Source organism: Canis lupus, chromosome 12 (assembly GCF_011100685.1).
Source record: "Canis lupus familiaris isolate Mischka breed German Shepherd chromosome 12, alternate assembly UU_Cfam_GSD_1.0, whole genome shotgun sequence".
In the NCBI taxonomy this organism is placed as follows: domain Eukaryota; kingdom Metazoa; phylum Chordata; class Mammalia; order Carnivora; family Canidae; genus Canis; species Canis lupus.
The window spans coordinates 14,358,164-14,378,289 of NC_049233.1; the positions used below are offsets into that span (position 1 = coordinate 14,358,164).

A 20,126-nucleotide genomic window follows, 5' to 3' on the forward strand; every position below is an offset into this window, starting at 1 on the left:
TGTATTAGATAAAACAGGACAGAGAAAGATGTTCACAATGAGTTTTAAAAAATTGAAAAATAGTTTATAGAATGTTGGTTGACAATTACCAAAGCAAAATTAAACAAACGAGAAAAATCACCAGAAAAAAACTTGATTTAAAAAACTACACTAATTAGATTGATTTCAATAAAAAAGAATACCTCTTTGATAGAGTCTTAGTAATATTTCAGAAGAAGGGAGTCGGGGAGGGTATTTACGGTTTTAGAGCCAGAACCCAGTGATCATAAGGTGGGTCTCACCGGTCAGGGAACTGGTTGGGATGGGGCGGTTTATGACATAACAACTCTGGGTTGGTGGCCACAGTACAGTAAGGTCTTGAAGCAAATATTGTTGAGCAAGCTGCTGGTCCTAATAAGTAAGCAAGTAACAAATTTGTTACTATTTGTGTCTAGTCCCAGTATTATTTGGCAGAGAAACAGGAAAACATGCTTTAGCCATAACTGTTCATCATAGAGACAGGAAAGTTCATTGGTTTCTGTTCTCAATCATTGCTCTCTTTTTGTTAAAAAAAAAAATCATGTTTATATTTCTATCTCACTAGAAACTCTAGGAAGAGAATTATTTACGTATTAAAAGTAGTTATCTTTGGGTGGAAAGATTATAGGTATTCCTTCATTTCTTCACTTTCGCTTCTCTGTATTTTCTAAATTTTTATCTAATGAACATATATTCAGAAAAAAGATGTATTTGTTTGACTCATATTTAGCCAAATAATTCCAGAGCTATAGTACCCAGAGTCACTCTCACCTCAAAGCTTCTAATCCATTTCTAAATAAAACACCCAATCTACACAGAATCTTGTGGCCAACTTGGAAAACTAGTTAAATCATTACTGAATCACAACTGTGCAGTCCAGTAAGCATCAGGCAGCTTTTCATCTTTTCAGACAGGGAAAGAAATGCTGTGTAGACTGTTTAGAAGGACCCATTGTTCTGAAGTATAGTGGAGGTGTGTTTAACTGACACAGATGCCTGCTTTTCTCCTTGACTCACTGTCAACTCTCCATTTTCCGAATCATGGTACAGTGGGAGTCAGGGACTCCAGGAACACGAAGGGTGAGAGTCGAGGTGAACCCAGAAGCCTAGAATACTGTCTCATGACCTCTCTAGTCAACCACTAATAACTATTTTTCAGTACATAATATTTGCTGAGTGCTAGACAAGGTGAGGCATGGTACAAAATTTGGATAATCTACACTTTATCCCTTAAAGGAGCTTAGTTTTTAATTGGGGAAAGGGTGGAAAGGCGTGACTAATACATAGGCACAATTCCAGACACACAAAATAGCATGCAACCAAGCACTGCCCCACAGGTGGATTCTAGGCTGACCTGAGTTACAGTATTTGTAGCCGGGATCTTGGGTGGTCTAGACTTTGAGTCCTATATATGTTTGGACACAGAAGGTTCAGGGCATCAGGATATCCTAGTAAAAGGAGGTTAAACTCAAACTTTTTTAAATTTCCATGATTTTTATTGACAATTTTTCTGAAATTTGATCTTCTTTATTTTCTGCCGTTTATAACTGCAGCTTAATGAACCTTATTGCAGGGCCCCAAGGCCATTTTCATTGTACGTAGATATTGATTTCCTTGATTGGAGATTAAAAAGATAAGAGACTGACATAGATGTGAATTGATCCCAAGATCAACTGAAGTTTACTTTAAAAGAAAAAAAAAAAACCCCACAGTTCCTAACACCTATGTATTTTCTGATGATCAGCTTCTTTCCATTAGGAAGGACCACGGTGAGACACTCCAATAGATTGATGGTTCTAATTGGTTGAAATGTCATTTCCCTTTATATAACCCTTTATTACTTACATGTACTCTTCATCAGGGACCTCATCATTCCAGATAAGGGGCCTTAGTAATGTTGTTGGGGAAACGGGCCCAGGAAGGGTCTTTACTCAAGTTCAAATAGACACATAGTGATGGATTTAGAATTAGATGTCAGATCTCCTGTTTTCAACCCTGAGCTTCTCCCAGTCTGATACCCCAGGCTTTTTCCTACAAGATAAAACTTACCAAGGATTCTGGGTATCTTAGCTACTAGACATAAAAATGAAAGAGACACGGCTCACAACACTTGTAAGTATAATGAGATGCTCTTACTTCCAGGTTCACCTCTTGGCAGGTTCTCTGGAACAGGACTCAGTTCTGAGTGTCAGACACAGGCACTGCTATCCACATGCCCCTTGGTTTTATCACAACACAATTAAGGAAACCAAAATGCAGAGAGATGAAGTCTCCCATGCCCCCAGCCCTAGGTCAGCCTGTAGAGCAAACTATGGGAATGTGGAACACCTCCTGGATGAACAATCTGATGATGATTGACCCGGCTATTAAAGACAACAGCAGCCATAATGACAACAAACTTGGCCAATCCACCACTTAGGATGCCTTTGGCTGCTCATAAAAACAAACCAACAAACACTCTCAAACAATCTAGGATGTATTACAGAACAGGGAATGCAGAGTTAGAGGCAGTACACGGTGGGCTGATTCAGCAGCTCAGTGGTCCCATCCAGGAGGCAGATTCCCTCCATTCCTGGCGCCTTTTGCAGTGTATTGCCTGAAGTTATTGCAGTGTATTGCAGTGTATTGCTCCTTATGGTCTCCAGGGGTGGCAGCATTTTCAAGCCTCAGACCTACATCCAGAGGCAGTGACTTGAGGAGTCCCATCTTCAGAACAAGGAGATCTTTCTCAGAAGCCCCTAAACAAATCTCTTCCCTCGATACTGGTTGGAACTTGGTCAAGAACCTGCTCTGAAACCAATCACAGCCAGGAGGACAGGCTCAGCTCATTCATGATTCACTCCCTGGGACTGTGGTTGGAGCCACTTTTCCCTGAGTCCTGTGTGGGTGGGGACCAGAAAGGGGTGAGGAGGAAGACCCCTGACTCAATCAGAGCTCTGCCAGAGGAACACAGGGGTGGTCAAGATGGAGGGAAACCATCCACAGTATCTGCTACACCTGTTCTGAGCTACAGGCCACCTCTCCCACCAGGACTTCCCTGAATCAGGTGTTTCATCCCTTCCAAGGTGAGGAGAGGCTGTTCTGACAGAGCAGGGAGGACCTAGGTATCTGTGAATGCTTACAGAGGTCTTCATCGGATGTCAATGTTGGCTTCATGTAAAACTTCCTGAAGGCTCTGGGGACCTTAACCTAGAGTCAGTGATGTTCTAGGGGTGGGAAATTAGGTCAGGAACACTTACAGGGCTAGGCCACTGTGGGCCAAGAGAGAGCTTTGGGTGCAGGGAGACCAGTATTTTAAAGTACTCCTTAAATCATACCTGGACTTTCACTATTGGCCTATGCCCAGGTATGACCATACAGATAGGAAATTGAAGTGAAACACATAAAGAAACATCAGGGTTGGGGTTTTTCTGTTTTTTTGTTTTTTGTTTTTTTGCTTTTGTTTTGTTTTTTGTTTTGTTTTGTTTTACCCAGCCCATGTTCTATGATAAAATTCAGCCCTGCTAAAATAAAAATAGATTTTTGGATGACTGGGTTATAAGCTTCTTGCTTTTCCTTTTCTTCTTCCTTTTTCTTTTTCTTTGCTTTTGATTTTTAAGAATAATGAACATATTCTCTTTTATCATGGGAAAACAGAATAACTTTTATTTGGGAAAAAAAGGTGTTTCACACTTATTTAAAACAGCACAGGAAATCCCCACCTCAAATAAGCAGTCTGATGATTGCTTTTGTAATATTTGAAAATAAACCAACTTTATTGAATTAGTCAATACCAATCAAGACTGGAAAACAACTTTATAACTGGTTCAGATTCATGAAGAAAACATTCAGCAATATCTTCATTAAAAGGCAACTTATATTTATTAAGGCTTGAAAGCAAGTCCTGCTATTTTATCACCACAGTTAAAGGTCTTGAGAAAATCAAGTAACCATCATTTGGAGTGTCTTTATAGAATGAAATGTTTGTTCTTTTATAAGGCATCTTTTGCTAATTAGTTAACCCCCAGCTTCTAGAATGGGACAAACAGGAGGTCAGGAAAGTAAGACAAATTCAAACATCAGCTGGATATTTCATTTTTTAAGCATATGCATAATCAATATTGTGAAATCTCTAACTATACATAAAATATTTTAGATAATTGGATCCTTAAAACTATGTTTTTCCAAAAAACAGATTGCTTTTATAGAAACACTGATTGGCCCAAACCCCAGATGAGGCAATCTTTCATTGTATTTTTGGTTGGTGAGGGGAGCATTGGATCTAATTCCTCAAGTAACATTAAATAAAATTATGCACACTTTGGATCATACCTCATGATGAAAGGAAAGCATCTCGAAACAAAGCTGGGAGAAGAATATTGGCAAAGGTAGAAGAATATGCATTCATGAAGGGGGCATGTTACTTGGTTTGAATGCTAAAAAGCACTGGATAGAAGACAATGGGTCTTGTTTGCAGAAAGGGCTCCAGAGCCAAAGATGTGACATCTGTTCTCCTAACTTCAGAACCAGGATGCTTCACGTGCACAATTTTTTCCCGAATGCTTATGATCCTCTTTAATGGCATGTCAAAAAAATAAGGAAGTGATCCCTTAGCAATCACTTAATGAGTTAAATACTTTATCTTTCCAAGGAGAGAGACAGCAACATCTGGATTCACTGCTATATAAATGGTTCCTGGCCACTGGGGATATTGGTGAGTCACAGGAGTACCTACTGGATTCCTGCTGCTTCTAGACCAATTTAATTTTAGACACAGACCCTTTGCTGGTTTCTTACAATGGAAAAGTCTTAATAGACAGACCTGTACCTTCCTCACTCCACCCTTCTTTTAATTCTATTTATCTAGACCTTACTGATTCCTGAGATTCTTAGATATTCAGGGTCTATTCGGGGCTTGATCCATTTTGCAACAATGTGAAGATGCTTGGTGTTGTCTGTCTGCACAATGGCCAGTAGGTACAGGTGCTGTGAAGAGCTTCTGTTATTTCATTTGACAAATGCCAGAAAATGCAGCTCAGGAAACTTCACTCTTGGTGAAGCCTTTTTCTAATGAAAAGACCAAGATCCTTGCTGGCCCCATCAGCAGATGTGAACACTGAAGACTGGCATTTCCTGGGAAGCTGAAACCAGTCTAAGATAGTGTGGCCAAATAAAAGTGTGTTTCACTTTTCATAGCCTGTGATTCTGAATTGTCAGGCATGTGGCTTCCTTTATTGGGATATAAAGACATACAATAGAAGGAACTATGCAACTATGCTCTATAACACTCAAGCTTTTATTATCCAGCTCATCTTATAAGGTTATTAAAATCTTACCCAATACCTTCTCTCTGGGCCAACCTGAGAGGTAGCCCCACCTGACAGGTAAATTCAACACAGTTATTCTGAATTTGATTCTTCTTTCTGCCTCTGCCTCTCACTCTGCTATCCCACAAAAATAGAATAAAATAAAATAGTGACATGAAAGTCAAAGGAGAAAAATAAATCCAAAATAAAATAGGATCTTAACTCAAGCACTTTCAAATGCTGCTGAAATGCTTTCTGAGGGATCAATATTCATTCAAGACCAATGATAGGGTGACCTCCTGTCTTAAAACTCTGGAGTCCAAACTGAAAACGTTTAGTACTCCCTGAGTTGGTTCTGGAGACACCTAAGGACCTCATCATACCGATGCCTGAAGATGATTTGCTGTGTATGTGATAGGGTTGTGGCCAAAGCCCAAGGAGGCTGGAGGATCTGGAGAAAAATCCATTTTGGAAAACATAATCAGAAGGTTAATATTATTGTTATTTTAAAATATTCTGACAAATCTGGTCATAAGACATTAAAGCTCTCAGCCAATAGACGGTTGTATTATGCGATAATCTACTATTGAAATAAAAAGATATTCCTGAATTAAGTACTCAGAAGTGCTTTCCATCTACAACTCCATCCCCTGTTTTAAATGGTTATAACTGATCATGTCACTGACCCCCTCCACTGGTGCCTTAATATCGTTATTTATGTAAAACTAAGTCAACTGCAGAAGGAACATCTAGAAACAACAATATTGATTTAGTTTGGCTTGTTTGTTTTTAAAGACTGTTTTTAAAGACTTGCCAACGGCTGGATTCTGACTATCAAATCAGTCATTAATATCAGACAACCCCATGGGGGGAGCTGTGCCACCTGGGCGGCCTGTTTTCCCTATCCCGCTGGCTCTGCTACACCAGTGTGCTTCTAGAACAGCACCACTGTGGGTCTCTGGAGAGTAAGCTGCCTCTTAGGTCATCGTGCTTGTATTGCTAAACTCAGGGAAGGGTTTCTGAGGACAACAAGATTTACACTAATTAAAAGTCCTCTGGGATCATTCAAGACTTCATCTCCCAAGAGGCCAGTTCGGGGCTTTTCCTTACAGTTTTCTCACCATTCTCCTTTTTTAAACATGCCTAGGGATTAAGTTCCCAGGGAGTCCCTGGAAAGGTTCCTTTAGGGGTGGGAATTAATCAGGTCCTCCTGTCTTTGCAAAGCTCTCAGGCTAATAAAATGCCATACTGAGAACTTTCCTCTTCCTCGGTGGGCTCAAGGGGCTCCTCCTGCTTCCTCCCCTCTGTTCAGATCATCGGGCCACTTGATTTCTTCAGAGATCCCTGGAAGCAGGTTGGCCTAGGGATTGCCAGGGTGAGGATGTGCTGATGTTTCTATGGAAAGGACGGTGCTGCCCTGCTGCCCTGCTGACCTTCCTTGGGGCTTTCTGGCACTGGGAAGCCTCACTCTACCAGTGGGCAGCACAGGTAGGAGAACTGGTGAAGGTGGCTGCCTGTGGCAGGTGGCTTTTCTCGAAAGGCATGCGCTCAGACAACGGGCTGCTGATCAGCTCATTTTTCTTAGCTTCCTCTGCACCAGTGCCCAGGCTTGAGCCAGGCAAGCTTTAAAGGAGGTAAAATTCAAGGAGAATGTCTAAAGAGTGAAATATTAGCTTAAAAAAGTGCCCATTTTCATGTGGCAGGTGAGTCAGATGGCAGGAAAATGAACCCAGATGGGGCATATATATTTCTTCAAGTTCAAACCCTATGGTTTCACAGTTGGAAAGACCCCTGGACTTTCTTCTTCTGGTGTTCTGTGATCATGCCACCTCTCTACCTCTCAGCCAGGAGGCCCAGCTGGCCGACCCACATTCAGAAAGAGCTTAAAGAGATTGGAAAGTCAATTTTGGCCAATTCTTGGGTTTTTGCTCTAAGATTGGTAGTGACATAACATCAGCAGTTCAAGACTTAATGAGACCATGAGAAAGAAGACCTGTGTGAAAGATTCCCAGGGAACATCGAGCCTCATAGAAGACTTTATCGTCACCTACACCCCCCACCCGCCCACCTCACATCTGCTTTTTCACAGACCAAAATTCACTTGTGGATCAAAGCAGTCAAAACCCAGGCATGTAATCCCCAACAAAACTACCCCTAAGCAAGCAACCCCCCTGGCTGGTAGGCCCTGTGGGCCTTTTGGCATCAACACTGCTCCCTCACCCCCTTCCTGGTCATCCCGGGTTTGCAACTACAAATTCTCCTTCCTCAAAAGGCCTGGACCGCATGAAAACAGAGGTTGGTGTCAGTCAGATGCATAAGGGCATTGCAACGTTCTCAGCACCGCAGCAAACGGAGACGGTCTGAAGTGCTTTTCCAGCCTGGTCTTCCATGCCCCATGTGACTGGAGCGTCAGAAAGCAATGAGGGACTGAAGGTGTGTCTGCCAGGTGCCAAATCCACAGCCTGCCTGTCCTCGATTCATTCCCTCATCGCCCCACCCCACCCCCAAATGCAATGGCTCTCTTTCTCGTAAGAACTATGATTCCATCTGTCCTTGGCCGCCGAGTTAACCAACAAAGAGGTGGGTGGAAGAGGACACCATGTTCCATGTTCCTAATGGAGCTGAGGAGAGATCTTGATATTGGCAGAGAGGCCAGTGACAGTCCCCCAGGTGGGTTCTCCAACACTGACCCCAAACACACTGAACCCAGACCAGCCCCAAAGGCTGAGAGCTTGATTATTTCTATCATTTCTGCTTGCAGATCCCTGTCCGATCACCTCGGGTCGGTTCTGACCTTCAGAAGAGACAGCAGGCTGGAGTCCCACGAGGCCAGCGAGACGTGGCCTACTACAAAAAGATGTTTCCCAAGGCCATGAGCAAGAGGAGTCTGGGAGGCTGGAGTTCCTTTGGGAGAAGCTGAGTCCTTCTGCTGCCAGTGGTGGGGCAAGGTGGCCGAGCTCAGGAGCGGCTGAGGCGCTTGGCGACATCCGCGTAGGCCGACTCGATCTCCTTGTCAGCTGCACAGGTGTTGGTGAACTCATCCCGGGCGTAGGCATTCTTCAGGTACCGCCACAGGCCTGTCATCTCAGCAGGGAAATCGTAGTTGCGGTATTTCTTGGAAACAATCTACAACACAGATGGCATGAAAGCGCGAAACAAATCAGCGAGGGAGACTTAATGGTGTGACCTGGTGTGTGTGTGTGTGTGTGTGTGTGTGTGTGTGTGTGTGTGTGCATGCGCGCGCAGGGAGGGAGGACCCACTTGCATCACGGCGGCCACTTTGCAGCAAAATGTTTGCCATGCAAGGTGGCAGTGCTGCCTTCTTTTCATCTTATCTTATTTATTTCTTAAGTAAATATAATTTGCCCTTTTGACTTAGCCATTCTGCTTTTTCCTTCGGAAATAATATCAAAGATATAGCTACATATCTGTGATCATGGGACTAATAGTAAAAAAAAAAAAAAAAAAAAAAAAGCAATAGTAAAAAAAATGGCAGAGAACAGAAATGTCCAACAATGCATATGCATATATGGATAAATGTATCATTATCCATAAATACAATGCCATACTGGAGAGCCATTAGAAATGCTGCTGAGATCGCTTCTCGGCCTTTTGGCTAAGATCAAGTGTAGTATCTGTTCTTATCAGAAATGCTGCTGAGGAGTTCCTGGGATCTGGATAACCCTTTAAGATGGATCGTTAAGTGTCAAGTGCAGTACAAAAAAAATGAGAAATAAATAAAAATTTTACAAAGTGCAGTATAATGCATTTGGAGAAATAGGTGTGGTAACTGAAAGTATCTATACCAATATGTCACCCAGTGGCTATGTCTGATTGGTAAAATTCTACATTGTTGCTCCTCACCCACTTTGTTTTACATAAGCACCCTTAGTTATAGGAGAGAATCAAAAACACACAAAGTGAGCTAGATGTTGGAATGTATATGCAGGCTCAAAGTATGATGTGGGAGTGAACAAATCATGATTTCTAATCTCTCCTTGGTTTGCCAAATGTGTAGGCTGTGGATGGGCATTCTGGGGAGGTGATGTTTGTACTGAAACGGTAGCAGGGTCTTAAGAGCATGGGCTGTGGATCCCAACGAACTGGATCTGCAATTCTACTCCACTATAACAGCTGTGTGACCTTGGACTAGTTACTTGGCCTCTCTGAGCCCCAATTTCTTTATCTCTAAAATGAAGATAATAATAGAACCTTCATTGGAATAACAGATTAGTTCATACACATAAAAAGCTTAGAGGAGTGGCTGGCTGCTACTGAGCACTCAAGAAACATTATCTCCTATTATAATTCATTAAGACCCATCTTTTGTCCATTTGCATGCATTCAGAGGTAAGGGTAAGGTGGTCTTCACAGAGGATGACCTGTGTAGTTACATGGGGCCTGGAACTCAGAAAGGCCTGCTCTTGGTTGAATGCTTCACTGTCACCATCTGGAAATTCTAAGTACTTTTTAACGGGGACCTCTTTATTGTCACTGTGCACTGGCGTCTGCACATTAGCTGGTCTTGCCTCTAGCTCTCTGGGGCTGGCATGGGAATAGCAAAGAGTAGCCTCTCTCCTAAAACATTGGCTTCTGACTCCTTTCCTTGCTTTGTTTTTAGAGAGGTCTTCAGACTGCTGACCCCAGGATCCTCCCACTCAGAGAACTCTGAAGTTCAGCTACTCTGGGCTTTCATCTTCATTTTGGTGCCAGTGATGGTCAGGGTTCCCTGGAAAGCTGTGCTGAGTGAAGGCAACAATGACCTATTGCATGAAAAGACTAGCCTCATCAGTCTGACCACATTCCCAAGGAGGATTCATTTTCCCCTTCCATTCTCCGGCATCAGTTTGAGTGTTCACTGCAATACTAAGAACTATTCTATTCTGAATACTGTTTGTCTCTTCTCTCCTAGCTTGTGAACAGTTTAAGGACAGGAGCCCCACCTTCTTCATTTCCATACTGCCTGATAATCACAGTAACACTATTTTTTTTTTGAAGATTTTAAGTATTTATTTGAGAGAGAGAGAGGGAGAGAGAAAGAGAGAGAGAGAGAGAGAGAGAGAGAAGGGCAGAGGGAGAAGCAGACTCTCCGACGCGGGGCTGGATTCCAGAACCCTGAGATTATGATCTGAGCTGGAGATGTTTAACCGACTCAGCCACCCAGGTGCCCCTCAATAACGTTTATAAGAATAGTGACACTAGCCAGCATTTAGTTACTATGTGCTCTGCTTTAGGCTCTGTTTTAAGCACTGTGCAAGCTACTTAAATCCCTAACAACTCTATAAGGAAGAGTGTATTATATCCCCACTTTACAAATGAGGAAAGTAGGGCAAAGAGAAGTTAAGTAAGTGAAGATTCAATAAATAGCAGTATTGCATCTTTACTGTCTTCAGGTATTCTAAATCAAAGTACATCTAGAGACAAATGAAAGAAACTCACTTAATTTCAAAGAATGAAGATCCTTAGCAATGAGCAGACTAAAGCCACATGAGAGTAAATGCCTTATACAATGTTGCACAGGGAATGAGTTCATTCAACCAATATCTTTTTAAAAATCATTAGTATTTCTTCCAGTTCTTGCTTTTCTTTTTTTATTCCAGTATAGCTGACACACATTAGTTTCAGGTGTACAAGTAGTAATTGGGCAAGTCCGTATGCTCTGCTGTGCTCACCAGCAGTGTCGTTCCCATCTGTCACCCTAGGACCCTATTACAGCATCATTGACTGTATTCCTTCTGCTGTGCCTGGTATTTCCAGGACAGTCCTTCCTTTCTCTCCATGTGGCCACCCAGCCCCTATGCAAATGAGAAAAGAGCCGCTGGAGTCAGAATCCCTTGTGTGCCAGTCATCCAGCTATTGTTGCTCAGCTGCAAACCACCCTAGTGTTTGTGTCTTTGTGACACTGTAGCGGGGACTCTGCAAATCACACCTGTTTTGCCAGTGAGTCTCTGCTGGGCTCTGCCAAGAGGGGGTACTAAAGAGAGAGAGCAAGCCTGCAAAGCTGGAGGAGGGAGAAGGGAGGCCCCTTTTTGTCCTGGGTATCCTGTTCCCATCCACTAGTGGAATCAGTGCCCTCACCCTGGCTGAGAGGCCAGCACTCAATAGTGATCCCACTGCAGGGGTTGGGTCCCAGCCCCCAGCACCAGCTCAGCAGTGCCCCCTGCCCCTTCCAAGGTTCGCTTCTGCAGGGGCCCCTCATCTCAGTTTCCAAGTCTAAATAATTCCAACCTCTGACGTCCTCTGTTTGCGTCCCCTGACCTAAGGGGTTGCGGTGGCCTCGTCAAGGTGGAACCTCCTGGTACATTTTGCCTTCCTAATTCTTCAGTACTTACAGCTGCTTTCTTTAAATTCTCTCTGTGAAGGCAACCAGTTTGGGGTGGTCACCAAAGAAGCCCTCCCCACAATGTTCTGTCCAGCTTAGTGCAACTAATAAGCCAAGGGGATGGGATCTGAGTCCTTGGGAGAGCACTCACCATGAGCAAGTGCCAGTTTGCCAGTTCTCCCATTGCCAGTTCTCCTTGACCTCCCTGTTTACTGCAGGGCTCGAGTTTGCTGGAGAGCCTTTGAGAAGAAGGTGTCCTGGCTAACGAGCAAGTCCATGCAGGAGTGGTGGGTGGGTCACAGACTGATTACAGTGGTCCCAAATCTCTCCATGCTGGGATTTATTTTCACTTTTAAAGGATGAGAGAGGAGATTTAAAAACAGCAGAAGGACAATTTATGATATATATATATCTTGTGTTTATGTCTTTGTTCCTGTTTGCTTCAGGGGCTGAAGCAGGTCACTGTGCTAGGCTGGGGTCCCAGTGGCTGCTACAGAAGGCCCGCCATACCCCTCCCTGCCCGGATCTGCACGCCCGGAGCCTTGGCCACATTGCTCATTGTTTCCTCACATGTTGGCTTGACTTGGGGAGATGAGGACTAGAAGGGAGCCAGACAGCGAGAGTTCAAACCAGGCTCTCAGGGAAAATGAAGATGAACCTGAATGACAGCCAGGCAAGAGAGGGAGAGAGGGTGAGGGCACAGGAGAGAGCAGGCGCAGATGCGCACATGAATCTCTGATGTTCACAAAAATGTCCATGCTCGTGTTCTGAATTTGCTCTTTCATATGAAAACAGTTAGCTCCCACAGCCCAGATTAGGTTTTGGCATCAGGAGCCAAACTGGAGGCCTGACTTGGCTCCCCCTTCACTCTTTCTGCACATCGGGGATTTGCCAGGTCCCTGGGATCTGATAAGCTGGATCAGCAGAAATCCAAGGAGACAGAAGGCGAGGCCCAGCCCTTGTCCCCTTGCAGGCCGTCCTCCTTCTGATCCCCAGCTTCCCCAAGTGAACAGCTCACTGAACTCCATCCAAGAACACGGGCGTAGCATGGTTATTTAGGGCTGGGAGGAACTGAAGGGGTGGTAGGATGAAGCCTGGGGCCTTGGAGAATCCATTTGTTTTACCTTATTCGACAAGAACTTCTTGAGTGGGTAGTCGATATATGTTTGAGTGAGACAGAAGAAAGAAGGAGTAAAGGAAGAGAGAAGAAAGAAGCAAGAAGGGATATACTTACTATCTCTTCATTTACACATGAGAAAAATGGATTCCAGAAAGAGTCAATGACTCTCCCCAGCTCCTGCTGTTAGTGGGTGGCAGATACAGGACCAGAACGTGGATCTCAAGACTTTCTGAAGGGGGGCTTTGCCATTACATCACACTGACACAGTGTGACTGAACTGGAATCACACCATCCCTCCTGGTGTCACTTATTCTTCAGGAAAAGAGAATACAAGATGTTTCCGGGGGTGTGGTGGGGCATGCAGTAATTAATAATGTCATAGACATAGAGCTTGGCTGGACTTACAAGTAACCACTGGCTTGGCCCTGAACCCAAAGTGTCTTCATATTGATAGATTGCATTTTCCCAGCCCCTAGTAATGGCACTCGTGATTCTCGCCCCGTCTCCAGCTCTGCCCAAGTCCTGTGGGAACACCAGTGCTTGCACAGCTCAGATTTCACTTCAAGATGGTTGTGTTCTGATTGGAGAGAAGCCCACATTTCTAGCTCAGGATTTCAGCTGGAAAATGATAGGCAGGTATCCAGCTGACAAATGACTAAATCTGATTCTTTCTAGTGAAGGGTGGAAGGGAAATGGTATGATACACAAGCTTGGTGATCAAATGGTCAATCAATGAGTATTTATGAAAGGGCCACCATATATCCACCATCATGCTTGGAGAAGCCACTATCCCCACAGAGTGTATTGTATTACCAAGACATATGATATAAATGTGTACAAAATGAGCTATATGGTCCCACTTTGTGTTTCTCTAGGCTGGTGAGGGTCAGGAAAGGATGTTAGAAGATGCATTAGTTTAGAGAATGAACATCAGGGCACACAATTATTGTCTTCAAATGAGGTGAAACAGAACAGCCCTGTTCCATGCTGTTCCAGGAAACAGAGGGAAGCAGGGAAGCTGTTTGGGCTCAACATAAGGAAGGGTGTTTTCAGGAGCACTTGTGGGACTCAGTTAAGCATCCAACTCTTGATTTGGGCCCAGGTCAAGATCTCAGGGTTGTGGGATGGAGCCTCACATTGGGCTCTGTGCTGGGCCCGGAGCCTGCTTAAAATTCTCTCATTCCCTCTCCCTCTGCCCCTGCCCGCCCCTGAAAAAAAAAAAAAAAAGATGGATGTTTTAATAATCAGAGCCATCCAAAATGGTAGGACTGACTTGTTAGGCAGGGAACTCTTCATCATCAGAACCGTGCAGTGAGAACTCTAGGAAGCCTGTCACGGACAGGCAGAAAGTGGTCCCGTTTGGGGTGGGAGATAGTTTTGGATGACCTAGGAATTCCCATCCTTCCAACTCTTGGATCCTAGGAGTCTTTTAGGACAGGATTGAACTGCATGTCGAAGTTGATCAGTGAGTGCAACCATGGCAAGAAAATGATGTCACTTCTTGTAGCCTCCTGCTCTTCAACCGATAGATAAAGAAGATGATACACGGCTGCCCTAGGGAGTTACTAGAGGGAATGAGAAGGCTTGTATATGAAGCAACTTCACAAAGATGTGGGGGTGTGGACAGTGAACACCCACAAGGCAGAGACAAGGAAGAAGTACGTTTGTGCGCTCTCTCTCTCTCTATACACACACACACACACACACACACATATGTGTGTATAATTGTATGTATACATATACATACATCCATGTATACATCCATCCATTTATACATAGACATATATATGTGTGTATGTATAACCATACATGCTATGACAATAGCAGCTGCTATGTATTGAGCCTTTATAATATGTCAGGCACTGTTATGCCATATTTACTCTCCCAGCCAAGAAGTAAGAATAAGTAAGTAATATATGCCTGTTTTACTGAAGCTCAGAGAGTCTATACAGCCAGTAAGCAGTAGGGTTCCTGACTGGGTTCCTATTCATGTGACTTCAGAGCCTGGGCTCTGGACCAGCAGGTGGCACTGTCCTTGACTCCTCCACAGGTGACCGGGACCTATGGTGGAGTTGGATATGGCAAGCAACCTGCAGATTGAGCTGTCTTACCTTGACCACATGGAGTTTGGGCAACAGATTGCAGTCAGCCAGAGTCAGCTCATCCCCATCTAGGAATTTGCGCCGGGACCTCTTGTCTTCGTCCCCGTGAGTGTTGGCGTCAATTTCTTCTGGAAGAGGGTTGTTCAGGTAGTCATCCAGTTTCTTCAGTGCCCTGGTCAGGCCTCTCTCAAGGGCTAGCATGAAACAGCAAAAGAAGAATCTTTAGTCAACCTTCCTGCCACTGGAAACAACCAGAGGGTGTTTAGAGTAGCCTATCCTGAATTCTGTCCCCAGTGTCACACTGCCAGCTCCCACACACTACAGGATAGCCGGCAGCCATGGATACAATGCAGCAGAAGAGTGTTACGTGGCCTGAACAAGCAAACCTTAACCAAACAATAAACACTAGCTAATTTTTTTTTTGAAAAAAGCATAAATGTAGAAATGCAACCATTTGGATGGTTGCTCAAAGTTTTAGAGAGCTTATCTCCAGTAGATACAATAATAATACTTGACTTTGATTTTCTATTTTGCTTCTCCATATTTTGCTAATATTCCACAATTAACCCATATAATAATTTTGTTGAAAGAAAGGGCTATTAACTAAGTATGTAAGTGCTTAAAAATCCTATGACAGAGATATGCACCAGACTTTGTGGAAGCATTAACTATGGAAACACTAACTGACCCAACCTGAGAAGGGAAAGGGACAAAGCTTCCAGGAAGACATGACACAGGAAAGTAAGTTACCCTCTTTGGTGTTGCCCCCTATAGGACTCATGGATCCCAGAAAGGCATATTTCAGTTTAATCGAGAGAAGGTTGTTCTACAAATTAGAGATGTCCAAAATGGAAGGGCCAGTGCACCAGGCAGAGAGCTCCACCAGAAATCTACAAACACAGCTTTATGGAAGCCGGTCATGGACACAGCTCAGAGAATGAACATCCAAAGGACAGTAATGCAGTAGAAGACTTTTACAGTCTTGCTCCAATAATTTCCAATCCAATAATTCTTTCGGACACAGGAGTAGAACAAAATATTCAAAAGAACAACAGCTAGAAGTCACTATCACTCAGAACCAATCCATCCAGAATCTCACAGTCCATTCTAGGCACAGAAGACTGGCCACCCGAGCTCCGAGGACAGAGGTGGGGAAGATGGCTGGTTGGAGCCCCAGCCACTGCACCTGCGTCATCGCCCCCTCCCCAAGGCTGTTTTTCCCAGGCTCTGGTGTAGAGTATGACACTGAGGTAATAGGACTCAGTCCAATGTTAATTCCAGCAGATGAAAGAGGGATGCTATGCTGCCCCTGGAGGGAGATCCCAAAGGACTGTACTCTTATTTACTTGATCCCAAATGTGCCTTCTGTTAGCCACTCCTCCCCTAACCCAAGTTTGTTTTTTCATAGAAGGCCTTTGTTTGAGACAATGAAACAGCACCAGCCCAAGATAAATCCATTGAACACTTACTGGAATGTTTGAAAACAGGCTGGAGGTTGGACGTAGTTTCTCAATACTTCCTTCTCCCTGGTGTGGCATTTGAACTTGTACTCCATCATCTGCTTTGTGTTTTTCCAGTTTGGGAGAATAGAGGGAGCAGGGCTGGGAAAAATGCTTGTGTTCCCCTTAGGAATTGTCTAGACTAGGATGGGACTGCAAGCCTATTCGAGGACAATAGCAGAGGGTGGGTACCAAACAATAGCCATTATGCTCCCCATCCCCAACTGAAGCACTTGTGATATATACTGGGTTTGTTTGCTTCCTTAAATCCCTCCACCCCTTTCAGTTATGGCGATTATGCCAAAATCTTGATTGTAACGGAGAAAGGAAATATCAAATAGAGTGCCTGTTGAAACCTGACCAACTGATATCAATCCAAGGGAGAGAGACAGATGAAGAGAAATGAAATGTTGCAGATTGTAATTCCAAAATGCCCGCTGGAGATCCCAAGCAGGCCACTGCATGAAGCTGTGTGCAAGTGCCCCGGTGTGGGAACTATCTTGATATTGGGTAAAAGAGGTCTAGAACAGCAACTGGAGCTCCTTGGGAGGACATTTCTGAATACATTTCAATGATGTCTCCATGAACTCTTGAGGTGGAAGGATAAAGTGTGGTAGTGGGCATGGCTGTTGCCTTATGCCATAACTCCGACATCCAAGTAGGTGTGTGCCAAGGATGTCCTCTGCGTGTCAATGTCATCGCCTGAGTCCATGTATTTTTGATCAGGAATGTGAAGGGGGCAGTTGGTGGTAATCATGATGGAGAGAGAAGAGGTGAGGCAGCATGGAAGAGATCTCATGGCCTGGAGCTAAGCCTGCCTTAAAATTTTGAGCCTGCCCAGGGTGGATATAACTGTGATGCTCTCAAGTTGGAGCTTCAGTTCCCTTAATCCTATGGGCCCCTTTTAAAGCCTTGAACTTGATTTTTTAAAAATTCCTTATTTGTATTTATTGTATGGGCTTCAGATCCCCCGCTCCCCAGCCAAGTCTTGGGAACATCCCTGATCCCAGAACTTACGAAGAAGTGTGACCTTGGGTAAGTTCCTCAACTTCACTGAGTTTCAGTTTTCTTATCTCAACTGTGAGATGAAGATCCCTAATCTTCCTAAGGCCATAGTGAGGACTGATTGGGATCATGCAGGGAAAAGTGCCTCAGACACCTGCTCCATGCTAAGACATCCTTGTGATCACCCTTGCCAGTGCAGGTCCAAATGCGGTGACCATCGCTCTCTGCCCCTGACCCTATACCCTCAGTCAGTTATATTCCTCAAAAATCCAAGGTGCAGCAGAGAAGGAGAGATTCTCAGAAGCTCCAGTTCTGAGGCCCAGTCTCTGGAGAAGACAATCAACAGCCCAGAGCTTGACTTCCCTTCTTGATTTAATGTACAGCCACACTCCATCGGGATCCATCTTGGTGACAAGCTGTGTGAGAGTCATGGCCAGAGGGACACAGACAATGTGTCTCTGCTAACACACTGCCATTATTATGGAATAACCCAGATGCCAGCACCAATACATTCTCTGCCAGTTCTTTTCCCTCCTATCTGCCAACTTCTTCCTCTGACCCTGGCTCAATCTGGCATCCATAGAATTTAATTCTCTCTTTTGGCTTATAGCACCCAGGTCATGAAGACACTGGTGGTGATACTTTCTGCTCTGGTAAGAGTGAAGGGATGTGAAAGAAACCAGAGTGACAAGTAGATGTTAATTCTATCAGTGCTCACATTTGAAACCCTCCCTCCCAAAGACTTCCTCTGAGTAGCAGGATGGGGTAACCCTCGGACCACAGCAAGCCTGGGGCCAGGGGACCCTGAGACCCAGGAGAAGTAACATCCCAGGCACTTGACAGATACCCTGTCCTTTGATTGCTTTCTACCCCACTGCACCCGCCCTTTCCGTAAAGATTTATTCTGTACCACACACAAACGCGCTGGGTAAAATATGTGATGAGGAAACAAGGGGAATAGTTCATAAATATTCTCAGCCATATGCAAACAATCTCAAATTTATTTTTCTCCTTTTTAAGGAGGAAAAAAAATCCACCCATTCCATGATCACTTCCAGATTCATTGAGGTTGATATTACATAAGAACCAATATTGTTTTCTCGTCGTAGAGAAATAATGACTTGGAAACGGCAATTTGAGCTAAGAAAATAATATACTCTTACCAGGGCATGGAGGCTGAATGAGGACCAGGGAGCCAAGACTCTAGCTCAGCCTCCAACTAGCTCTTGCAAGCACAGCTCAACCCTGCTTTGCTGGCATGCTTTGTGCAGCAGGGGTATCAGCAAGCAGCCACGCAGACTTTTTGGGGCTCCAAATTCACTTAGGGTGGAACACATGTCAAAGGTACTCTTTGAAGGGACAGGAGCTGCTCTGTGGGCCCAGGGTCCTATATTCTCAGCTCCTCACGTGTGTTTTCTCTCTGGCATGTGAACTTGCAGAGAGATAAGAGCCAGGGAGCCACCTCTGACTGCCGGCTGCAGCCCAGACAGGCGTCTGTTCAGCTCTCCCATGGAGAAGACGATCGGGGCTATTGGGAGCTGGCCCCAGGCCGAGGACCCTCCGTCCCACTGTGCTTCTCTCATGGCTCTGATCCAGCACCAGCAAGAAAGACAGTAACTGAATTTCTGAAGTAAGACCAGGGATGTTTACACAACCTATCATTTAAATAGACAGTGAAGCTATGTTGATGGGAATTATTATTCATATCCATTTAACAGATAAAGAAATTGAGTCTTAGACTTCCCCAAGGCACACATGCATGTGCAAGCAAACTGGGGCCAGGAGGCACACTGAAATTATACCTTGTTTGGTTTTTAACTACTGTTGTCTTCCTTACGAGCCCCAACCCCTGGGTAATGGGAGAATGACAATTTTATTTTAGTCCGTTCTGAATTACAATCCAGTCTGATGTAATAAATAGTCCCTCTAGAGAAATCTCAGGTTTCTTTTTGTTTGTTTGGGTTTTTTTTTTTTCTTTTTTTTTTTTTTTTTGCATGAAAATGCTCCTTTTCTCAGAAAGTCTCCATCTGCTCTGTCTTTCCTCGATAAGTAAAATGAAGGCAAGGGGATTGTTGTGAGCTCATGGCCTTGGGGAGATAGAGGTCCTGGGATCTAGCAGGTGGAGGCTTTGGGAAACTACCACAGGTCCTGTGTCTCTTTGTGTTTACTTTTTTATTTTTTTAAGATTTTATTTATTTATTCATGAGAGATACACAGAGAGAGAGGCAGAGACACAGGCAGAGGGAGAAGCAGGCTCCATGCAGGGAGCCCGATGTGTGACTCTATCCCAGGACTCCAGGGTCAAGCCCTGAGCCGAAGGCAGACGCTTTAACCGCTGAGCTACCCAGGTGTCCCAGTTACTTTTTTCTTTTTTTTTTACTTTTTTTTTCTTTTTCTTTGTTTTTACTTTTTTCTTAATGAAACCTCCACTTTCTTCCAGAGTAAGCACAGGGATATTGACGGTAGGATGGTGGTCAGAGGTTGGCTGTTTGGTTCCCTCCAAAGCCCTGGAAGGATTCCCAAGCAAAGTGCCACATAGAGCTTTCTAGATGCATCTCTAGTTGCCTGACCCTTCTACCTGTCTCTTCTCCTTCATCCCCAAATCCTATGGTCCAGGAAGAGTATGCTTTCCTTTACATTTTCCTATGTCAAATGGTCCATCAACCACTGAACAGCAAGCTTCCCTGGCCCACTGCATGGACTGAAGGGCCATTTCTTCTCTGTGATCTGAGGCCTTTCGGTATGGTTCTTGATGTGCTAAAACTGAGAGATAAAG

The 20,126-nt window shown here is 44.2% G+C and overlaps 1 protein-coding gene and 1 pseudogene across 3 annotated transcripts in view; one reads left to right on the plus strand and one right to left on the minus strand.

Annotated features, from left to right (window-relative positions):
- Positions 1 to 3,634: 3,634 nt before the first annotated feature.
- Positions 3,635 to 20,126, minus strand: part of CLIC5 (chloride intracellular channel 5) — a 157,500-nt gene continuing 141,008 nt past the window's right edge. For all 3 annotated transcript variants that reach the window (XM_038554232.1, XM_038554233.1, XM_038554234.1), the window contains exons 5-6: positions 14,856 to 15,040; positions 3,635 to 8,428 (exon numbers count right to left, since the gene is read on the minus strand). In XM_038554232.1, the coding sequence (XP_038410160.1) occupies positions 8,261 to 8,428; positions 14,856 to 15,040 (353 nt within the window). In that variant the 3' untranslated portion in view covers positions 3,635 to 8,260. The remainder of the gene's footprint in view (positions 8,429 to 14,855; positions 15,041 to 20,126) is intronic.
- LOC119876902 lies at positions 8,899 to 8,990 on the plus strand (annotated as a pseudogene).